The sequence below is a fragment of the Phyllopteryx taeniolatus genome, chromosome 8 (genome assembly GCF_024500385.1).
Source record: "Phyllopteryx taeniolatus isolate TA_2022b chromosome 8, UOR_Ptae_1.2, whole genome shotgun sequence".
NCBI lineage: Eukaryota > Metazoa > Chordata > Actinopteri > Syngnathiformes > Syngnathidae > Phyllopteryx > Phyllopteryx taeniolatus.
This window is the reverse complement of record NC_084509.1, coordinates 26,318,766-26,338,114: the sequence shown is the minus strand read 5'-3', so window position 1 is coordinate 26,338,114 and position 19,349 is coordinate 26,318,766. Positions and strand designations below refer to the sequence as shown.

At 43.2% G+C, this 19,349-nt stretch overlaps 1 protein-coding gene across 4 annotated transcripts; it reads right to left on the bottom strand.

The window, feature by feature from the left end:
• Nucleotides 1-272: 272 nt before the first annotated feature.
• On the bottom strand, nt 273-18,628 carry eml2 (EMAP like 2). Of its 4 annotated transcripts, XM_061782361.1 has the most exons (23): nt 18,425-18,628; nt 17,676-17,905; nt 13,119-13,346; nt 12,640-12,757; nt 12,458-12,565; nt 8,825-8,853; nt 8,571-8,700; nt 8,277-8,426; nt 7,850-7,919; nt 7,250-7,360; nt 7,084-7,179; nt 6,880-7,014; nt 5,750-5,849; nt 5,502-5,656; nt 5,225-5,350; nt 4,503-4,634; nt 4,345-4,412; nt 3,747-3,835; nt 3,572-3,669; nt 2,849-2,936; nt 2,679-2,774; nt 2,150-2,280; nt 273-1,887 (listed from the first exon to the last, which is right to left on the bottom strand). In XM_061782361.1, exons 1-23 carry the CDS (start codon nt 18,430-18,432, stop codon nt 1,762-1,764), a joined length of 2,622 nt encoding a protein of 873 aa, XP_061638345.1. In that variant the 5' UTR covers nt 18,433-18,628; the 3' UTR covers nt 273-1,761. The 4 variants fall into 4 exon arrangements, with proteins under 4 accessions (XP_061638345.1, XP_061638346.1, XP_061638348.1 ...); XM_061782362.1 differs by lacking the exons at nt 17,676-17,905; nt 18,425-18,628 and adding an exon at nt 15,772-15,840; XM_061782364.1 differs by lacking the exons at nt 12,458-12,565; nt 12,640-12,757; nt 13,119-13,346; nt 17,676-17,905; nt 18,425-18,628 and adding an exon at nt 11,037-11,190.
• Nucleotides 18,629-19,349: the final 721 nt, after the last annotated feature.

Here is a 19,349-nt window from a genome sequence, read left to right as displayed (position 1 = left end):
TCATGTTATATTTGTTAAAACTGACACCAGTAAAATCTGTGGGGGAAAAAATGATGATGATTATTTTTTTTTTTTAAATCAGCACTCTCGAGCGCCATCTTGTGCCTCTAATGATATTTTAAAGAAACCACCACGTCCAAGAAAAACAACCAATCAGAAATGCAAAGTAGTTTCATATTCGACTTCTCAATATTGTACATAAACATCACTATTACTAATGCTCTTATTTTTAATTTGGGCGATGAGAAGACAAAAAGAGGGACCCAATGTCATTCATAGTTGGGTAAAAACTTTATTAACAAACCGAAAGGCCAAACGAACAGTTAAGCTGCCTGTCAATCATGTGACACGCCCACACCGCACAAATCCCGCAAACTATACATTACACGCGTCGATTTTAAAACAGCACGGCCACTCGGATGTACGGAATTGCACATATATTCCGATATGTTTGGATATAGCGCATATATGAACTCTAGTGACCTCTTCCAAGCGACTTGCTCATGCACTTGTTGCGCCGTAGCGCCGCCCGGTGCGCATCTTGCGCTTTGGCCAGCCGCGGCTCAGAAAAGATCGAAGAGACCGAGGGGAGGAGGAGGTGGAGATGAAGGAAGAGGGTAAGAGACGGAGGAGAAAGAGGAAGTGGTGACGTTTCTCTTCCTCTTCCACCGCCTCCTCCTCCCTTTTCGCCACCTCTTCCACCTCGTTCCTCATCCTCTTTCTTCACCTTCTCTTCCGCTACTTCGACCTCCTCTTCTTCCTCCTTTAGGAAGGGGAAGGAGGAGGAAGTGGAGGAAGAAGCTTCACCTCTTCCTCCTCCATTTTACTATTCCTTCACTTCCTTCTACTACTCTTCGTTCTTCTCCGTCCTCTTACTCCCTCTCCTCTTCCACCTTACCCACTTTTTCTTTCTCCTCCTTTTCAAATCTCTTACTCCTCCATCTCTTGCTACTCCTCTTTCATCTCTTCCTTTTTATTCTGTCCTCTTAATCCTCCTTCCTCTCCTTCATCTCTGCCATCTTCCCTTTCTCTGCCGGTCTCTTATCCTCCTTCTGTACCTCCCCCTCCTCCACCAGGAAGAGGAGATGGCAGAACCACGAGGAGGAGAAGGAAGAGTAGAAGAAACTGGAGGAAAAAGAAAAGGAAGAGGTGAAGGAGGAGGAAAAGTAGAAGGACTGAGGAAAAGGAGAAGGAAGACAAGGAAGCAGAGGAGGTAGAACAAGAAAGAAAAGAAGGAAAAGAAAAGGGGAAGGATGAGAAGGAAGAGAAGGAGGGGGTAGAAGTGCAGTGGGAGGAGGAGAAGAAAAAGAAGGATGAGAGGAAGAAGGAGTCGGAGAAGAAAAAAGCAGATCTCCACGGCGACGCGTGACAAGGCAACCGGGCTGCTCTTAAAGGGACATGACGCACTTTTTGTTGTTGTTTACATTCGCGTTTGTGTGCGTGTGACATCTGCAAGATTCAGCCTCCAACAGCACTTTAGCATTAGCATTATTAGCATCTACAATGTTCTAAAAGGAGCCCATCACAGCCAACAATTCTAACAAGCAAAGTCCGCTTGAGGATTTTGAACATAATAAAAGTCATCCAGGCACGGTTAGTGGGCTAATGCTAATATTTGTTGTTACATTTCACATCCTGCTTTTAAACGCCAAACGAGTTAATGCACCATAGTAAACATTCATTTCTTCCAGCGTACGCGCGTGTCAACGGGCGCGTAGTGAAAGAGGAGGGCGCCGCCCCCGGTGGACAGGAGGTCGTTACCTAGGCGACCAGCCACTGCAGGACGCTGGCGTCCTTTCCTCCGGTGGAGATGAGGCGGCCGTCGTCGTGCAGGAAGGCCACGCCGGTCACGTGACTGCTGTGGCCGCCGTACTCGTGGCCCGACGCCTGCAAGACGCCATTTTTCACAAGGGTTCAAAGGTTAGCGTCGCACTCATGGAACGAAGGCATCTGGACTGATTGTGGATGACGACGTTTGATTCAAAAAGTCTTCCCGAGTTCTAAACGTGCATCAGGGCATCAGTTGCCAAGTAAGCCACACTTTGTCTTTCAAAATAAGATGCTATGCGCTTCATATTGAAATGTTGAATATTACAGTATGATCGGATGGGGCCTGACTCATTGAGAAAATGATTTGGGGAGGACTGACCCTGGGCTGGGAGCAGGGGTACGACAGCAGGTGCACTTTGCCAAAGTCGTCGGCCGACGCCAGCAGCGAGCCGTCGTGTGACCGGCACACGCCGTTGATGTCGGTGCCGTCGGCGCCGTCCGGCCAAATGCCTGATAAACACGAGACCAAAACGTGTGTTTTTGAAAATCATATCGATCGCACGATTTCAACACACCGGAAGATCTGCTGGAGCAAAAATGCAAAAACATCAAGACAATGTGTCCAAAGGTTGAAGGGTCACAAACAGTTTTACGTGAAAGTGGTTGTGGCGTCTGCCTCACAGTTCTGAGGGTTTTGTCAGCAACACGCTGACAGCTGGTTGAAGGTCAAAATATCAGGAACACCACAACTTGCACACCATTACGATCTTTGTTAACTTGTTTTCGATCTTTTAGGTATTGGCGTACCTAATGAAGAGTCCAGCGAGTGTGTAAACATGTTTGTGTGCGTTTGGGTTGATTAAATACAAACACGCTGATAATCAGGAGTCCGAGTTGGCCTCGCTTACCAAAGGTGTTGAAGCTGAGTGTACAGGTGGACGTGGCCCAGGTGAGGTTTCGCACGGCGTCCACGCTGGTCACGTGCTTGCCGCTGGGCGCCTCCCCTGGAACGCGCCACACCTTTAGTGTGTGTGGATGTACACACAAATACACGCAGGAAGTGGAAGACGCCACTCACAGAAGAGGATCTCATAGTCTCCCGAGTTGGTGACCAGGTAGCGGCTGTCGGCGGACCAGTCCACGTGCGTCACGAAGCTCGAGTGACCCTGAGCAACATTCACATTCATTCGTAGAAACAAATTATAAAAATCATTATCATCATAAGCGTAAGCATTAAGCTGCAAGCAGAAAGAAAATACACGGGCCCTCGCAACTTCTATCTGGGCCCGGAATTAGCCCGAGATGTCTGCTTTGAACCAATCTGGCAGACTTACTGTTCAGTTTCGGATTTTTGCATCCAGTTATGATGGACAAGACAAGTCCATCCAATTTCATTTCACTTGCTAAAAGTAGTGAAAGGGCCTCACTTTTGAGGGGTCATATTCACACCCCTTAAATTATACAATATACATTTACACCAGATACACACGCTAAAGCCGCATCTTCAGGCATGCTGAACGCCTTTTTGGTTTTTTTCCTGGTCATGTGACCCGTTTCTTGACGCTAGGAAGATTTTATGCCGAAGAGTCCAATTGAACAAAATAAACAGTAAATTAGAAATTATTAAATCATTTGACCTACAGTGAGGTTATTATACAGGTATTGACAAAAGGGAGAATTTGTACCAATAAGCCCAATTGTTTTTTTGTTTTTTTGTTTTTTTTTTAAACACACAGCGACATAGACAAAGCTATTTCCTGGTCACATGACATGTTTGCTCCGCGGACTTTTTTGTACTTACGCTACATTTTCCCATGCGGTTGTACTTGCGTCCGTTCTCAGTCACAGCGTAGATGTAAACGAAGTTGTCGTGAGAAGACACCGCCAGGAAGTTGCCGTCTGACACCACACACGCACGCACACACATTGTGGTTAGCATCAAATGCTAACAGACGGAGGCTTTATTGAGGTTTTACCTGGAGAATATTTGACGTTGGAGATGATCTCGTTGCCGTCTGCGTGCATAGACACAAGGTCACGGGTGTCTGTGTCCAACACTAACCATCTGAAATGCGCACACATAAAGACAATTGAGACAAAAACAAAATCACATCCACAATCAATCACACAAAAACACAAAACAAGCACAGAAACAAAAAGCAAACACAGTCAAGTACACAGAGACACACACAAGCAGAAAAACATGAACTTGCACAACAGACACGAACAAAAAACAGAAGCTCACAAATGCACATTCAAAGAAACCACAAACAAAATCAAGCAGACGAACAGAAAAAAGACACACGATAATTACAAAAAAAGCACATAAATGCACATTCAAACAAAGACAGACACAAACACGAAAAAAGATGTGCGCACAAACAGAAAAACACAAATAGAAAAACAAAGATTTAAAGCATACAAAACAAAACAAGAAACACAAATGCACAAACAAACAAATATAAAAACAAATAAATGTCCAGACAAACATAGACAGACACGCAAAGTGAACAACATCCGCTATTCCAATATTAATAACATAATTGCATTAATAAGGATGATAAGACGGCGGACCTTCCAGTCATGGTGCCGACCACCAGAACTTCTCCGTTTGGATGAAAACCCACACACCTTCCAGGATCCTGCAAGCAACAAACAAACAAAACAATTCTAACGGTCTGACATTGAGGAGACATTTTTAATTCAATTCATTTCCCCCCGCCCCCCATAACCTCAATGCTTTTGGTCCAGATGGGCTGGTGGGTGTTTGTGTCCCACAGGTGAACCAGTTTGTCCTGGCAGCAGGTGACAAACTGATCCAGACGCGAATGCACAGCCAGACCCCAAAGCTCGTCCGTGTGACCCTGGGGCACACGCGCACAACGATAACAACAACTGTAAATACACACATCCAATACTTAATTCGGCAGGTTAGCTACAAGCATTTTAGCCGAATATGCAGTTTCGTCTTCAGCGCGTTAGTCGAACAGTCAATTTAGCATTTTAGCCTCCAGTATGTTATCCAAATGGGTAATTTAGCTTTTCGCATGTTAGCAAAACAGTCCTTTAAGTTTGTTAGCTGCTAGCATGTTATCCAAATGTGCAGCTTAGCCTGTAGTTTGTCAGCCAAACATGCATTTTTAGCTTAGTTAGTTTAGTCAGTGTCAATTACTTACTACCAGTTACCCAAATGGGCACTTTAGCCTCTAGATGCTAAATTCTAGCATGCTAGTCAAACAGTCGATTTAGTATGTTAGCCTCTAGCATGTTAGTCAAGTGTGCAGTTCAGTTTCTAGCATGTTAGCTGCTATCATCTTAGCCAAATACAGTCTACAGTGTTAGCCAAGCAGTCAGTTTAGCATGTTAGCTGCTAGCATTTTTCCAGATGTGCAGTTCAGCATGTTAGCATATTCTATTCTCAGGGTGTTTACATTTTGTTTTTGTTTTTTTTTACCTGTACGATGGGCATCAGTGTGTCAGGGAAGGCTGCTTTGAGAATGGCGTTTTTGGTGGTCCCTATGAAGAGTTCGCCCCCCTTGCCTTCCGCGATGGCCCGAACAGGTCCAAACGTGTCACCCACCTGATGAACGCACACAAAAAAAGTTAGTTTCTCATAAAAATCAATACAGTGAACTCCCGCTACATCGCGATACATCATTGGCGCCCTCGGTCTATAGAACATATCCTCTGCGATAAACACAGGTAGACTGTAATCCTAAACTCATCCTGACCTCCATGTCCGCCAGCCTGCGGTATTCGCGGTCCCACAGCACCACCTTGCGGTCCTTCCCTCCTCCTGACACCATGGTGCCGTCCTTCAGGACACAGATGGAGAAAATGCCGCCTTCGTGGGCCCCCGGCAACACCTGGCTGATGCGATTTCCGCCTGTTTGTCCATCACAACAACAGCCAATCACAGCTCACACAATATAGTACACTTGCTGTATTTATTTACGTGAATATAAATAATGTGGTGTACCTTTGGCCCACACGTAGATGTTTCCACTCGAGTCTCCGGTGATGGCATCTCCGTTCTCGGCGAACGCCGTGCACAACACGTACTTGGGCTTCTCGTGTTTCTACAGGGAAAGACAAAAATATACAAATTTTATGTTCACATTTCCTCTCAGACTGATCATAGCTCAGAGAGAAAAAAGTATGAGTGATCTAAGACATACGGTGTACCACAAGGCTCAATGCTAAACCCACTTTTAGTCTCTCTTTTTTGACAATTTGACCATTCATCTTGTATTTTAAGCCCTAGACTACATTAAACAATTTGCTATAAGGCTATGAGCTAAAACAACACAAAATATAGCTTGTGTCATCATAAATCAAGACAAAACGTGGAGTATCTCAAGGCTCAGTGCTAAGACCACTTTTATTCTCCACTTTTTGAGAATGTGTCATCTATTTTAAAAGCCATGAAACATTAGACAACTTGTCATTGGCTTGATTACAACACAAAATGAGACACTAGTCATCGATTACAAAACCTAAACGTGGAGTACCACAAGTCCACTTTTATTTTCATCGATTTGACCATTCATCTTGTACTTTAAAATAGCCTAAATTAATCAAGTTAATATCAGAACTCGGACAAAATACAAAAATAATTCAAAGACAAAAACTGGGAGTAATTTAAGGCTCAGTCTGAAGCCCACTTTTAATCTCCATGCTACTTTTTGACAACTTCATCTTTCATTTTATATTCCTGAAGCCATTAAAATTGACTTTAATGAGCTTGTTTGATGAATAAAAACTTATTAATAACCAATCATTTATCTAAAACAAAACCTGTTGTAGTACCTCGAACCTCAGTCCTAAGCCCACTTGGTTTCTCCCTGCTACTGTTTTGACGTTTCAAAACTATTTGAAAGCCATAAAGCCTGCATTCAACAACTTGACACTGGATTGTAAGTGATCTAAGACGTGTGACGTACCTCAAGGCTGGGTCCAAAACCCACTTCTATTCTAGCTGTTACACTTTTTTGACAACCTTTTAACTCTGTTTTAAAAACCATAACATGTCCAATATTAGTGAAAAAAAATAAATGCAAATGCTTTGCTGCGACAAAACAAAAGTGATGCTGTTATTGTAATGGTTACCTCAAAGAGTCCTTGTCTCTTGGTCAGCGTGCTTCCCTCCAGGTTCCAGAAGTTGATGTGCGACTTTCCACAGGTCACGATCAGGTTAGCGTCCATCGGGTGGAAGACGGCCCCCAGCACAGAGTCACTGGAGCACTGCGAAGATGTCAGGACACGTTTAGCTTCCAAAAAACATGATCATCAAGACTAATGTCAGACCTTTACCTTGACGTCAGCCAGTTGCTTCTCCTTCTGCCAGTGCCACACTGACAGAATGTGGTCGTTGGCGTCATCCACAGCGCACAGGAAGCTGCCGCCATTCTACAGGGAAGACGTCAGACTTTGGAACTTTGACCAAAAGGGAAGTTAAAAAATAGGTGGCGCTACTCACCGACTTCGAGAAGGACACACAGGTGACAGCTCGGTCGAACACGCCAATGCCGAGCACGTGAAGCGTGTTCAGGCTCACAGAGTCCCACACGCGGACATGAGGCGCTAGTAGCTAAACGCACACACCGTTTTGAGTATGTTAGCCGCTAGCATTTTGAGCTTAACAGTCAGTTTACCATGTTTACAAGCATTTTGTCATGATATCCAGTTTGTCCAGCATGTTAGGCTAGAGAATGTTTTCCGAATGAGCAGTTTAGCTGCTATTGAATTAGTCAATTTTGCCAATTGACCTCTAGCATGTTCACTTAAGAGCCCATTTGGATATGTTAGCATGTAGTATGTTAGCCAAATGTCCAGTTTCGTGAGTTAGCTGTACGCAAATATACAATTTAGCATGTGACCCCCAAACACGACAACCAAATGGGCAGTTTAGCCTCTAGCTGTTAGCTGAACATGCAATTTCAACAATTCAATTCAACAACAATTTTAGCATGTTAGCCTGTAGCATGTTATCCAGAGGTACAGTTTAGCCTTTAGCATGTTAGTGTGAAATGAATTTTAGCATGTTAGCCTGTACCATGATAGTGTATGTGTCATGTACCTTTCCATCTTTAGTATTTCCCGCCACTTGCCCTGTTGCTATGGTAACCATGTCAGGATGCACACTTAAGCTGAGAAGAGAAACGATTTAGCATGTTAGTCGATTGTCCAAACATCGTTTTTTAGCACATTACGGTATACGATAAGCTAAATGTGATGCTTAGCATATAGCATGTTAGCTAAATCTGTGGTTTAGCCTCTTGCATGTTAGCCGAGTATGCGTTTTTAGCATGTTAGGGTCTATCGAGTTGGATAGATGTGAGCCTCTAGCTTGTCAGATACATTTTCGTTAATGTCCCTCAGGGAACCCTCCCAAGGGATTAAAAGAAGTACTTTCGCTAATTGTAAAAATTTAACCTCTAACAGATTAGCTGAACATGTGGGTTAGCATTTAGCATGCGAGCTATACGTGCATCTTATCAGCTCACCACTTGACGTCATCATTGTGTCCCAGGTAGTGTCTCTGCTGCTGCTCGTCAGTGTTGTACAAGACCACCACGGAGGCGTTAAAGTAGACGATCTCTCCGGTGGGCAGAAGGTACAAGTTGGAGCGGCAGTCGCGCCCGCGGTAGCCGTAGCTTTAGCGGTAGTCGCGCAGTCAAGGAAAATAAACAATAGGAGAGCATAGTACAGCATAACATCTCCGTATGACGTTCGTTGCACCCACTCCACTCCAAGTTATAGGTTACTTAGCATAGCCAAGCATCTCCATTGAAGGATACACCCACTCCAGCTTGAGCTTGCGGCTCGGTAGCGCCCCCTTATGGTCCAGGCTGTAGCTGTCCCTCTGCTGGTCGGGCACGTGCATGGTGACAGGACGGCCGCGCAGAAACATCCTCACGTAGCCATCCTCTGACAAACAGACAGAGAGGCGATCGCGGTGGTACGGACTTCAACTTCTTATTCTTACAAAAAATACTTTTGTTATTATAATACTTTTTAAAAAATGCATTAAAAAACACCAAAAGCCTGTTACCTGTATTGAAGGTGCATTCTTTAGATTTACTGAAATTGGAAAAATAGCATATTAGTATCTAGCATCATGGGTAAATGTACAGTTTAGACTGTAGTATGTTAGCCGAACATGCAGTTTTTGTCACAGTCTGCCATGACAGACAGCCAATCTGTCGGCCAATCATGTTCTACTAGCCACAGGCAGATGCCCCCGCATTTAAGGCTTCGTTGATGACGCAATCATTGTCAGAGCGTTTGACTGTCCTACATGCAAGCTACTACAGCATGACCCTGCGCGAGACACATTTGCCTGTTCTCCAAAGTCAACAAAGTGACAGTTTTCCTGTTCTGCTCTCTGTGAATCGTGGATTAAGACAACTGTGAAATCTGACCTGCTATCTATGGATTACGGACCATTGCATCACTTTGGCACAAGACAAATTCCCTATCTTCAAAGCCTCACCCTCGCGACTGTGAAGTTGACTGCTCTGTATCCTGGTTTTGAATTGACCTGTCACAGTTGAGATGACGTCTTTATTAAAATCCTTTCCAACTATTCCAGTGGTTCGTGTGCTGCATTGGAGTCCTACATCACACTCGCCACGCGTCAATTTTAGCATCTAAGAACGTAGCAAGTTTGTCATACGTTTATTTTAGCATTTTAGCCTGTAGCATGTGATCCAAATGTCCTGTTTAGCCTCTAGCAAGTTAGCAAAAATTATTGCTCAGCCTCACGCATGTTAACCAACCAAGCAGTTTTAGCACGTTAGCCTCACATTCAGTGACACCGATTGTCTTGTTTTTCTGCCCTGTGTCAGGATTGGAAAGAAAGTTTAACTTTTTTCAGGAGGTTTCCATGGAAACGCTTATTCGACGCCAGGCAAAGCGCAAAAGAGAGACTCAAGAACTCAACAAACACAAAGAGCTGTTTTGTCTCAACTAGTGCGTGTGTGTGTGTGTGTGTGTGTGCGTGCGTGTGTGTGTGCGTGCGTGTGTGTGTGTGTGTGAGAGTACGCGCGCCTGCCAGTCCGAGCCAACGAAACGACACGTTAATAAGCGCAGGCCACGCTGGGCACTTGGCCGCAGTCAGTGGGCTCTGGTCCAGGTGACGGGCCCAACAGCAGCACCAACTTGACGGGCACCTCTCACAGCCAATCAGATGCATGCGTTCAATATGCAGTCATGTGTGCCCATCATCATCATCATCATATAATCCCTCACTGGAGAGAAATGCACGCACTTTGTGTCGCGTTCAAGTGCTCCTCATGTTATCTTCTACTGCATTAAAAAGTGACGATGTCTCTCTCTCTCACACACACACACACACGTTTGTGCTGAGTTTGCACCAAACTCATTCATTTTTTTATTTTATTTTTTTGTTTAATTGTGGTTTCTTCTCACACTGGATTTCAGATAGTGTTTCCTGTATTTAACCACACTTGCATAAAATGAACGCTTTAGTTTTGATGAAATTCATACTTGAAGGGCGCGACTCTGACTTGCTGTTTCCCATCGTCGGCCATGTGAGAAGGTTCATGCATCGCCGCTTTGCTTCTAATGGACTCGCAAGAACCGCACAAAGCACTCAAGTTCATACTTGGGTGCCTGTCTGAGTGTGTGTGTGTGCGCGCGCGCGCGCGCGCGTGTGTGCGCGCGCATGCATGTGAGCGTGTGTGTGATGTAATCATCACATCCGAAGAACAGAATTTAATACAGTAAAGCAAATGATTTCCACGTGAATTTTTACAAAACAAAAAGAAACAAAACGTGCAAGGAGCACTTGAACGTAACACAATCCTACCCGCTTCCACTGTGTATGTTTGTGCGTGCGTGCGTGCGTGCGTGCGTGCGCGCGCCCAGACGGTTGCCGTCGAGCATTGGCTCCAGTCAATTAGTGAAACCTCAGTGTGTATAAATAATGTACACACACTCACACAGACACACACTACATCGACAAAACACAACTTGTGAGACAACGTTGCAACACAAGAACCTCCACACACGAAAAAAAAAACTGTGCGCGTGCGTGTCGTCGCAACTGTCTGCAATTAAAAGTTCAAATTACCCTCGACCAACATCGGACACGCACAACCGTCGGGCACTTGAACGCAACACATGCAACATTTCTCGTTAAAATCCAACTTCCGTCAGCTTTACCCCGTTCTCCGCGTAGACTAGTTGCACAATGATGATTATAATATTGATTTGAAGTTATGAAAGGTGGTAAAGTTTACCTGCTAGATTTCTTCATGGCTGCTTGCGTCCGTTAGAACAAACCGTGACACTGACAGGAGAGTGTGCGAGTGCGTGTGTGTGTGTGTGTGTGCGCGTGTATGTCGCTGGGCAACACTCTCGCACTTCCTCCTTCGCCCTGCCAACTCATATGCTGCTGTCGCCCAATCAGGAGTCACTTCCTGAATCAAGCGAGCCCGTTTGACTCCTCCTCGCCGGTTTTCCATGAGAAATGTGACGCCGCCACTGCACCACCTTCCCAATGTCCAATTTCCATGCCGGAAAATGTGAATGATTGTTATTATTCCAACAACTACATCGTACGGCAGGTTGTGCCTAATATTTTGGACATCTCATGTAGTTAAGGAAGCGCACAAATAAGTCATATTGTTAAATTCCCACAGAATTGTCGAGCAAATGTGAGGAGAAAGTGAGCAAGGGTGCTGAGTTCGCAGACCCTCGGACATGTGGCCACTTCACAGAAGAATTGGATGAAAAGATGTTGCGTCATGGTGTGCAGTTTCTCTCTCTCTCTCTCTCTCTCTCTTTCGTCTTCTCCTGCCTCCCAGTATTGATGATCTTTTTTATTTATTTATTGAATGAAAAGATCTGTTGAGTTATTTGAAATAAAATATACAATAGTAAACGTTTACTATTTTGTATTAACTTTATTAAATAATTGTTTAATTGAAATAAAATAAGTACAATTTAAAAATGAGAATGAATTGTTATTCTACTAAAATGAATGGTTTAAAAATGATTTTATCATTTTGTAATTACCTTAAATTATTGATTCATTAAAATAAATTGTAAATACAATATTCAAATGATCATATATTTATTATTATATTTATATTTAAATATATTTAAAATGTTATTTTTCCATTAAATACTAAATTGATCAGAGTTAAATCAGTCATGAATGAAATGTAAAAAAGACAATTTTACAAGTACAATTAACATTAATTTAATTAAATGCTTGGTTATTTTATTTCTAACTTCAAATAACTAATACAATTAAAAATGAGAATGCTTACCATTTAATTGTTCAAATGAACTATTTTACACTTACATTGAACATTTTTATTTATTTGTATTTGCATTCAAATGAATGGACTTCAAAATAACTGAAATTAACGATGCAGAAGAGAATTTAGAGAAAGAATTATGATTTGATTATTCAAATACACTATTTTACATATTTCTATCAATATTACCAGCTTCTTTTTTTTTTTTTTTTACACTTTTATGACAAGAATGTTAAAAGGTTTCTCATCAGTTTTATGGATGAGGAAAACCACTGGTTTACATTTATTTACATATTTCCCTTGAGGGATTATTTAAAAAAATAAAATTAAAAAAAGCACTTTTTAAAATGCTAGTAAGTAAGAGTATAGTGCAATACAATTCAGTATTTGTTGACCTTTTTCCACCTGTGGAGCTGCCGGACGAAGTTGTTCGACTCCGACTCTCGGCCGCCGCCGCCGCTTCCCTCCTGACCACCGTGAGGCGCTCTGTGGACATGCTCTTCCTGAACACACGCGTGACACCGTAAAGAAATCCGTAAGAAAATGTATTTCGACGTGAATAAATGTACAAAGATACCTCTTGATGGAGCGCAGCACGTCCTTCTTGGGCGAGGACGGTGACGAGAGGAGGCGTTTGTGTTGTACGTATCCGTTGCTCAGGGGCCTCGAAGGAAGCGTCTGAAGTAGCTGATGGACTGAACAACCGACGCAACGCAAGATAGCGTCAGCCACACTGCGACGCTCATGCTACTACGGGTTACTAGTGACAAAAAAAAAAAAAAAAAAACGAAACATCGCGACGACAGTACGTTCGCGTTCCTGAGCGCAAAAACAAGCATGTGCGGAGAAGCTAATTAGCCGCACACCACGTAACCCCTCCAAAAAATATTTGTACATCTAATTATCTCTCATATGTTCCAGCTTTTTTGGATCATGTTGCAGGCATCAGATAGAAAATGAGAGAATACAAAAAAAAACAACAACACTCATCAGATTGGACATGAAATATCTTGTTTTTGTATTGTATTCAATTGAATATAGGTTGAAAAGACCTACCCTTGGCGGGCGGGGCTGCGCCACGCAGAGAACTCCTCCCGGTGGCGTGGGCGCCCCCCGGCCGCTGTGAGGTTAGACTCCGTTCCTCGCAGGAGCCCAGGCGGCGCAGGGCGTCGGCCAGAGCCGCCTTGAGGAGCTGGATGTCGTCCTCCTGAAGCTGAAGCCGCTGCTCGAGGTGAGACACGCGGTCCTCCATGTCCATGTTGCTGCCCGCCGACATGGTGTCGTCTACAGAGAAGAACGCACGTTCCTTGAGACTTTTTTTTTGTGGGTCTATTTGTAATAGACAAGGTTCGTGCTTCTAAGTGCAAAAGGTCTGAATTCTGAAGGCTGCCACCAATGTCAATTGACCGTTTCAAACCAAGATGGCGGACTTCCTGTGTCTTTTCAGGCACGGGTCCTCGAGACTTTTTGGTGGGTCTACTCGTGATCGACACGTCTGTGTGCGTTCGTGAAAGGTTTCCAGTTTTTGCACAGGGGTGAAGAACAATACGACAACGTTTCATGATTCAGACGGAAGAGAAAACAAAGCAGCTGAAAGAATGAAAGAAACGCTTTACAATTTATGAACCCTAACTCTAAAAACTAACTCCACCCCTTCTACACAGCATATTACAAAACCAACTCTAACCCTTATCCCCTAACCTTAATCCCAACACTAACCCTAAACTCCACCCACTACCCCCAAATCTAAACCTTGACCCTCCCCTATGATGACATCAGCAATGGCAAAGCATATTAACGAGACCACCCTCCCCCCCCCCCCCCCCAAAAAAATAAAAAATAAAAAACGACATTTCTAATCTACGTTTCGCATGCGCAGATTACACTCCGACACAAGCGAGCTCTTTCAACACTTCAACGATGCCTGCGGCCATGTGGTCCAATCCGAAACGAGCGATAAAGCAGACAGGAAGTAGCCGGGCCCCTCCTTTGCATAAACCACATCAAGATGGTGAACAATCATGAAAGATGAACAATCAAACGCTCTCTTCAAAAATATGTCTCTTGCTGAACACAATCGCTGCTACTGTCTCTTTAAATTGACGCAGGGTGCACACACGCACATCACACTTCTGCTCGGAAGGTTTTCTACACGACTTGGGACTCTTTTTCCCTTTTTGCGGACCTTTTCACTCACATTCAACAGATTCTTGCGTTTTGCAACACACATGCTAATATGAGGGACATTATTCAGGATTAGCTTTCACACTTACTATTCAAATGTATTCAAATATTTGTGCAAATGTATTGGGACACTTACAGGAATTGAAAAGTGGCGAAAATGGAGATTTTGTAGCTTTTGTACTTTATTTTATTTTCACTTTCCTTTTGTTCTTCTAAGTTTTAAGACAACTTTTTTTGTGGTCGACCATTGCATTATCGTGCACAAATAGTTACATTTGATGGCAACAAATAGCAATCTATAGCCTTTGAAAGAAAAATATTAAGTTTGTGTTGCCTAATAACTTTTTAAGAGTCAAAACAATATTTTCATAGCCTAAGGTAGCAGGTTTTTTTTTTTTCTTCAACAAACATTCAGTTTTTTGCTGGCAACATATTACATTTTTTTCTGGACATAGCACATTTTAAATACCACATAACATTTTTGTGGCCTAATATTATATAGGATTTTCCTGAACAAATTGTTTTAGTAGCAAAATAGTGCAAAGGCAAAAACTAAAAAAATCATTTTTGAAAAAAAAAAAAAAAAATGTGTACACTGTCCACGACGTCGACTAACAACCCAGGTTAAACTTAACTTCTCCCTGACATGCAAAGGTCGTCTCTCAGTCGACATGTATCACTTTAAAATAACTTCCTTAGTCATTTTGAAAGAAGAGTTTTTCAGCAAATAGCGTTTATAGTCGTCGAGTGGAATACAAACGTTTGCAGACACCAAATAATAATTGATCATGTCCCTTTTTCAACAAGAAGACATGGAAGAGGGTCTCGCCCAGCTCGTCGGTGAAATTCAGCTTTCTATAGCTCTGTAACGATGACCAGATCCCTGCAGATGGCGCCGTTGCGCCGCTGTGGATTTGAGAACGGCACAGCTTTTGAGTAGAAGAGAAAGATTAAGTGGAAACATTTTGATTTGTTCATTTCAATTATGAAGGACACGTTGGAAGGCGGACGAGTTTCCACCTCATCTCTTCCGGTAGAGTTCAGTGGTGCCCGGCGTGTTGTGGCAAAACGTGGTACTACAATGAAAGTGGGAAACTAAACAGGTACTTGCCTGTACATATACTCAATATATATATATATATATATATATATATATATTAATAAATTAAAAAAACATTTGCTATGTAGCAAGGACACGAATGACAGCAGTGGACTATTGTACGTGAAATCCGGCAGGCGCGCAAAAAAGGTTGGAGACTGCTGATCTTTATCACCTTGAAATACGCATGCATGCACGCGCCCGCGCACACGCACGCACGCACGCACGCACGCCCGCACCCACGCACACAAAGCACACACGTCTGCTTGCAATGCAACCGGCACCACATTTTCCACCAGGATGGTGTTGAGGTGAGATGAGGTCACATGATGACTGTCAGGAAGCACACAGAACGCAAAGAGGATGAGGAAGAGGAATGTGGACATTAATGATGATGATGATGAAGGTAGAGCCGGTCCGGCCTACCTGCCATCTTGCCGCTTTGCTGTCTGCTCTCCATCAACGAGTCCGCAGAGCAACAGTGAGGGAGGTGTCGCGGCCACGCAGCGCAAACCCCTCCCCTATCCTCTGAGCCCCCCCCACCCAATCACGCCCTTCCTTGTGACCACGCCCACTTCCTGCTTTAGCCCCACACACACAAATTCATATACACTGACCAGCAACACACACCCAAACAGGAAAAAAATACGCATCCACACACAAATACACACAGAACAGAAGCACAAGAAAAATTAAACAAACGAAAACACACACACACGCGCATGGAAATACACAAACACACTTGTGCATAAACACAATCACACGCAAACACGGGCACACAAATCTGCAATTTTGCAAAAATACACGCATACAAATTCATACATATGCAAGCATAATCCAGACACATGCATGCTCACACACAAACAAACACACACACGCATGCAACCATTTCTTGTTCTGTTGTTAGCATTGAGGCTCGTGCCTCACTGTTGCCTCGTCAGGAGGGAGGAGGTATTACCACATCTTTATCCCCAAATGAACCTCACGAGTACACGTAGGACATGAAACCAGTCCAGTCGGTTGGTGCGGTACTTGAACGCACCACAAGGGAATCATCAACGAGCACAAAGGCTCTGAGGCTGCACATCTCCAAACAACCAGCAGGTGGCGCTATCCCATATAAAACAGTCAATCAATCACAGAATTTGAGCAAAAACCAACCAATCATATTTTAAACTCACCGGCCAATTCATTAGGTACACCATCCAAATCACATCCAATACAAAAAAACATGATTCTGCCTTAAAAACAAAGTGCCTTGAATGCAACATTCAAAAGCAAGCACATTAATTGCAATGCATCAATTTGACGTTTAAAAATAAATCCCGATTTGTCATTCGTGTTGACTGTAACGAACGACACGCAAATCAAAATCAAATCGTTACTCCGTGTACTCTTCCGAAATAAAGACGACGTAGTCCGACAAATGAAAAGTCCTATTTGAGTCAAATGAAAAATCCAATTGAAGTATTTGAAAACTATTCAATCAATCTATTAAACCAGAATGAGAGTACACGAGCACATTTATGCTCCCGAATCTACCAGCTGAAAAGTTTTTATTTTTACTAAAAGGGCTTACTTTAACCAGGATCCCTCGCTGTACTTGAAACAGAACAACATCATGCCCTAACTGTAACATTGAAAACAACAACGCTCATTGAATATAGCACGCAAAAACAACAAAGTGCCCCAAATGTAACATTCAAGACACACAAACAAAACGCATACTAAATGTTACATTCAACAAAAGGTCATTGAACGTCCCATTCGGAACAACGAATGCGCGCATGTAAATTGTAATGTCTTCTAATTGGCTAAAAGCGCCTCAGAGTTCAGTGCTACAGCGCCACCTGTTGCTGCGTCATCGCAGCAGACCCTCGCCGTACAGCGGATACTCAAATAGCAATGAAATTCATACATTGAGTAAAATAAAAAAATAAATATGAATCACTGGTGTCAAAAATGCACGTGAGATGCGAACACAGGCGGAAAATGCCACGTGACTTATTTAACGTTCGACACCCACGCCACCAAAATGTCAAAATGACAACTTGAGCCCACACAGTGGAATCAACAGAAGCGATTGTGATCTTATTCGCGGACATACAAACGTTGTCCGAGCAAGGAAATCTCGTCGTTGAGGCCTCGCATTTGGATTGGCAGCTCCAAATCACAAATTTCGCTGACATTTGGGATGAAATGAAATGCATTCAGTTGTGTCTGTTGCGGGGCGTTTGTTGACAATTTGACTGTGGGAAATTCTCAATGACCATATGCGTTGTTGACTGTTCGTATATATGGTGTGTGTGTGTGTGTGTGTGCGTGCTGACCGTTGTTGTTGCAGTACTGCAAGAGCAGGCTGTTGCTGTCGTACAAGCTCCCGCACGAAGACATCAACATCCTCCTCTTGTCCGACTCGCTCCTTCCGTCCATCCTTTCTTCTCTCTTGTTGCTTCTTCTCACCTTTACCTGCTGCCGCCTCCTCACGCTGTCCTCGCGGACTGAATCCAAGTCAAGCGCCCGCCAACGGAGCCACACTTCCGCTTTGAGGACTTTCAGACTAAGTGCGAAGAAGACGCAGTCGTACGTTCTTTATTTCGGGATCAGGAGATATGCTGAGATGCATTTAGTCAATTTGTAGGACTGCAGAACACTAACTCCTGGTTTGAAACCTGAACTGTGGCTGGAGACCCGAATAAGAAACCTTAATTAACACTGTCTGGACACCCGAGCCCAGATTTCAAACCCAAACCCTATCTTGAAAACATAATTTGAAACTCTTTTCTTCTTTTGTTAAAGCCGTAGACCAGGATGTAAGCCACATTTCAAAGCCTAACACTTGCTTGCAACGTTACACTAAACTTGAAACCCTAATTAGAAAGTCAAAACCAGGAATGAAACGCTCATTTGAAACCCTAACTCATGATCGCAACACTAAACAAAGCTTAAAACGCTAATGTGAACCGAGTTTTGAAAACCCTAACCCGGGTTTGAATGCCTAATTTCACACTATGACCCGTTTTTTTAATCACAAACCGGGCATGAATCCCTAATTTCAAACACTGCATTAAAACCTCACCTTGACATCCTACCATGGTCCTGAAATTCAAATTTTGTAACCCTAACACGTTCAATCGACTAATTTGGCTTGATTTTCGTTTGAACGTAGTGTACACACATTTCCTCTGGCGGGAATGTTTTTCACTTGAAAATCGAGCATTTTGTGCTTCCGGGGTGGCTTCCGTTGCTTTGACGAAGCCTCTTCGCGTCCATCCGCCTCGTGCAGCCGTCTTGCTGTTTCCATGGCAACAACGGCCTTCTCGCGTTCACTTGAGGCCAAATCTGTCACGTGACCAAGGTTCGATTTCCAACACCGGAAGTGCTGGGAGACGAATGTGATGCCAAGCGGTGATTAATTCACACGTGTTGCTAATTGACACCGAAGACCACGTGGGCGAAGCGTGACAATTAAACAGACTTGTTAAAATTATTAATTACACCTGAATATTTTTTTAAAAAGTTCAAGCACCTAATTTCAATTATTTAATAATATTTTATGACTGTTCTGGGTACCTGAGCAGTCAACAGTTGCAGCTCTTCAAGTGACCACCTGAGGGCAGCAAACGTCCTCAATTCAAAAGCTCTCCGTAGTATTTTTTTTTCCTCATTAATGAACCGTTTGTAATTGCAAATGGCCGTCGTATTATCAGTTTTTCTTTTTTCAATGAGGTCAAATCATTTAGTTTTCAATTGCAGGGTACTTGAACGCAGTGCGGCAAACCTTTTAAAATTAAACATTTCGTCAACAGGCCCAACAGCAGATCTGCGCATGCGCAACATGACGTCATCGAGTTGGCCACGCGATTTGCCACAACGAACTCTTATTATTTTTCCTTGTGCGACGTAATTTGTACTACATATGACTATAACGTACGATAAGTATTTTACTCTGTACCAATTTAAATTGACAAGTAAAAAAAAAAAAAAAAGAAGTAGCCCCAACT

Coding starts and splice junctions, on each gene's coding strand:
- eml2 (XM_061782361.1), bottom strand. Junction 12,758..13,118: donor CGCAGCCCCGCCCGCCAAGG/GTAGGTCTTTTC, acceptor TCGGTTGTTCAG/TCCATCAGCTACTTCAGACG. Junction 8,427..8,570: donor AAGCTCAAGCTGGAGTGGGT/GTATCCTTCAAT, acceptor CTACCGCTAAAG/CTACGGCTACCGCGGGCGCG.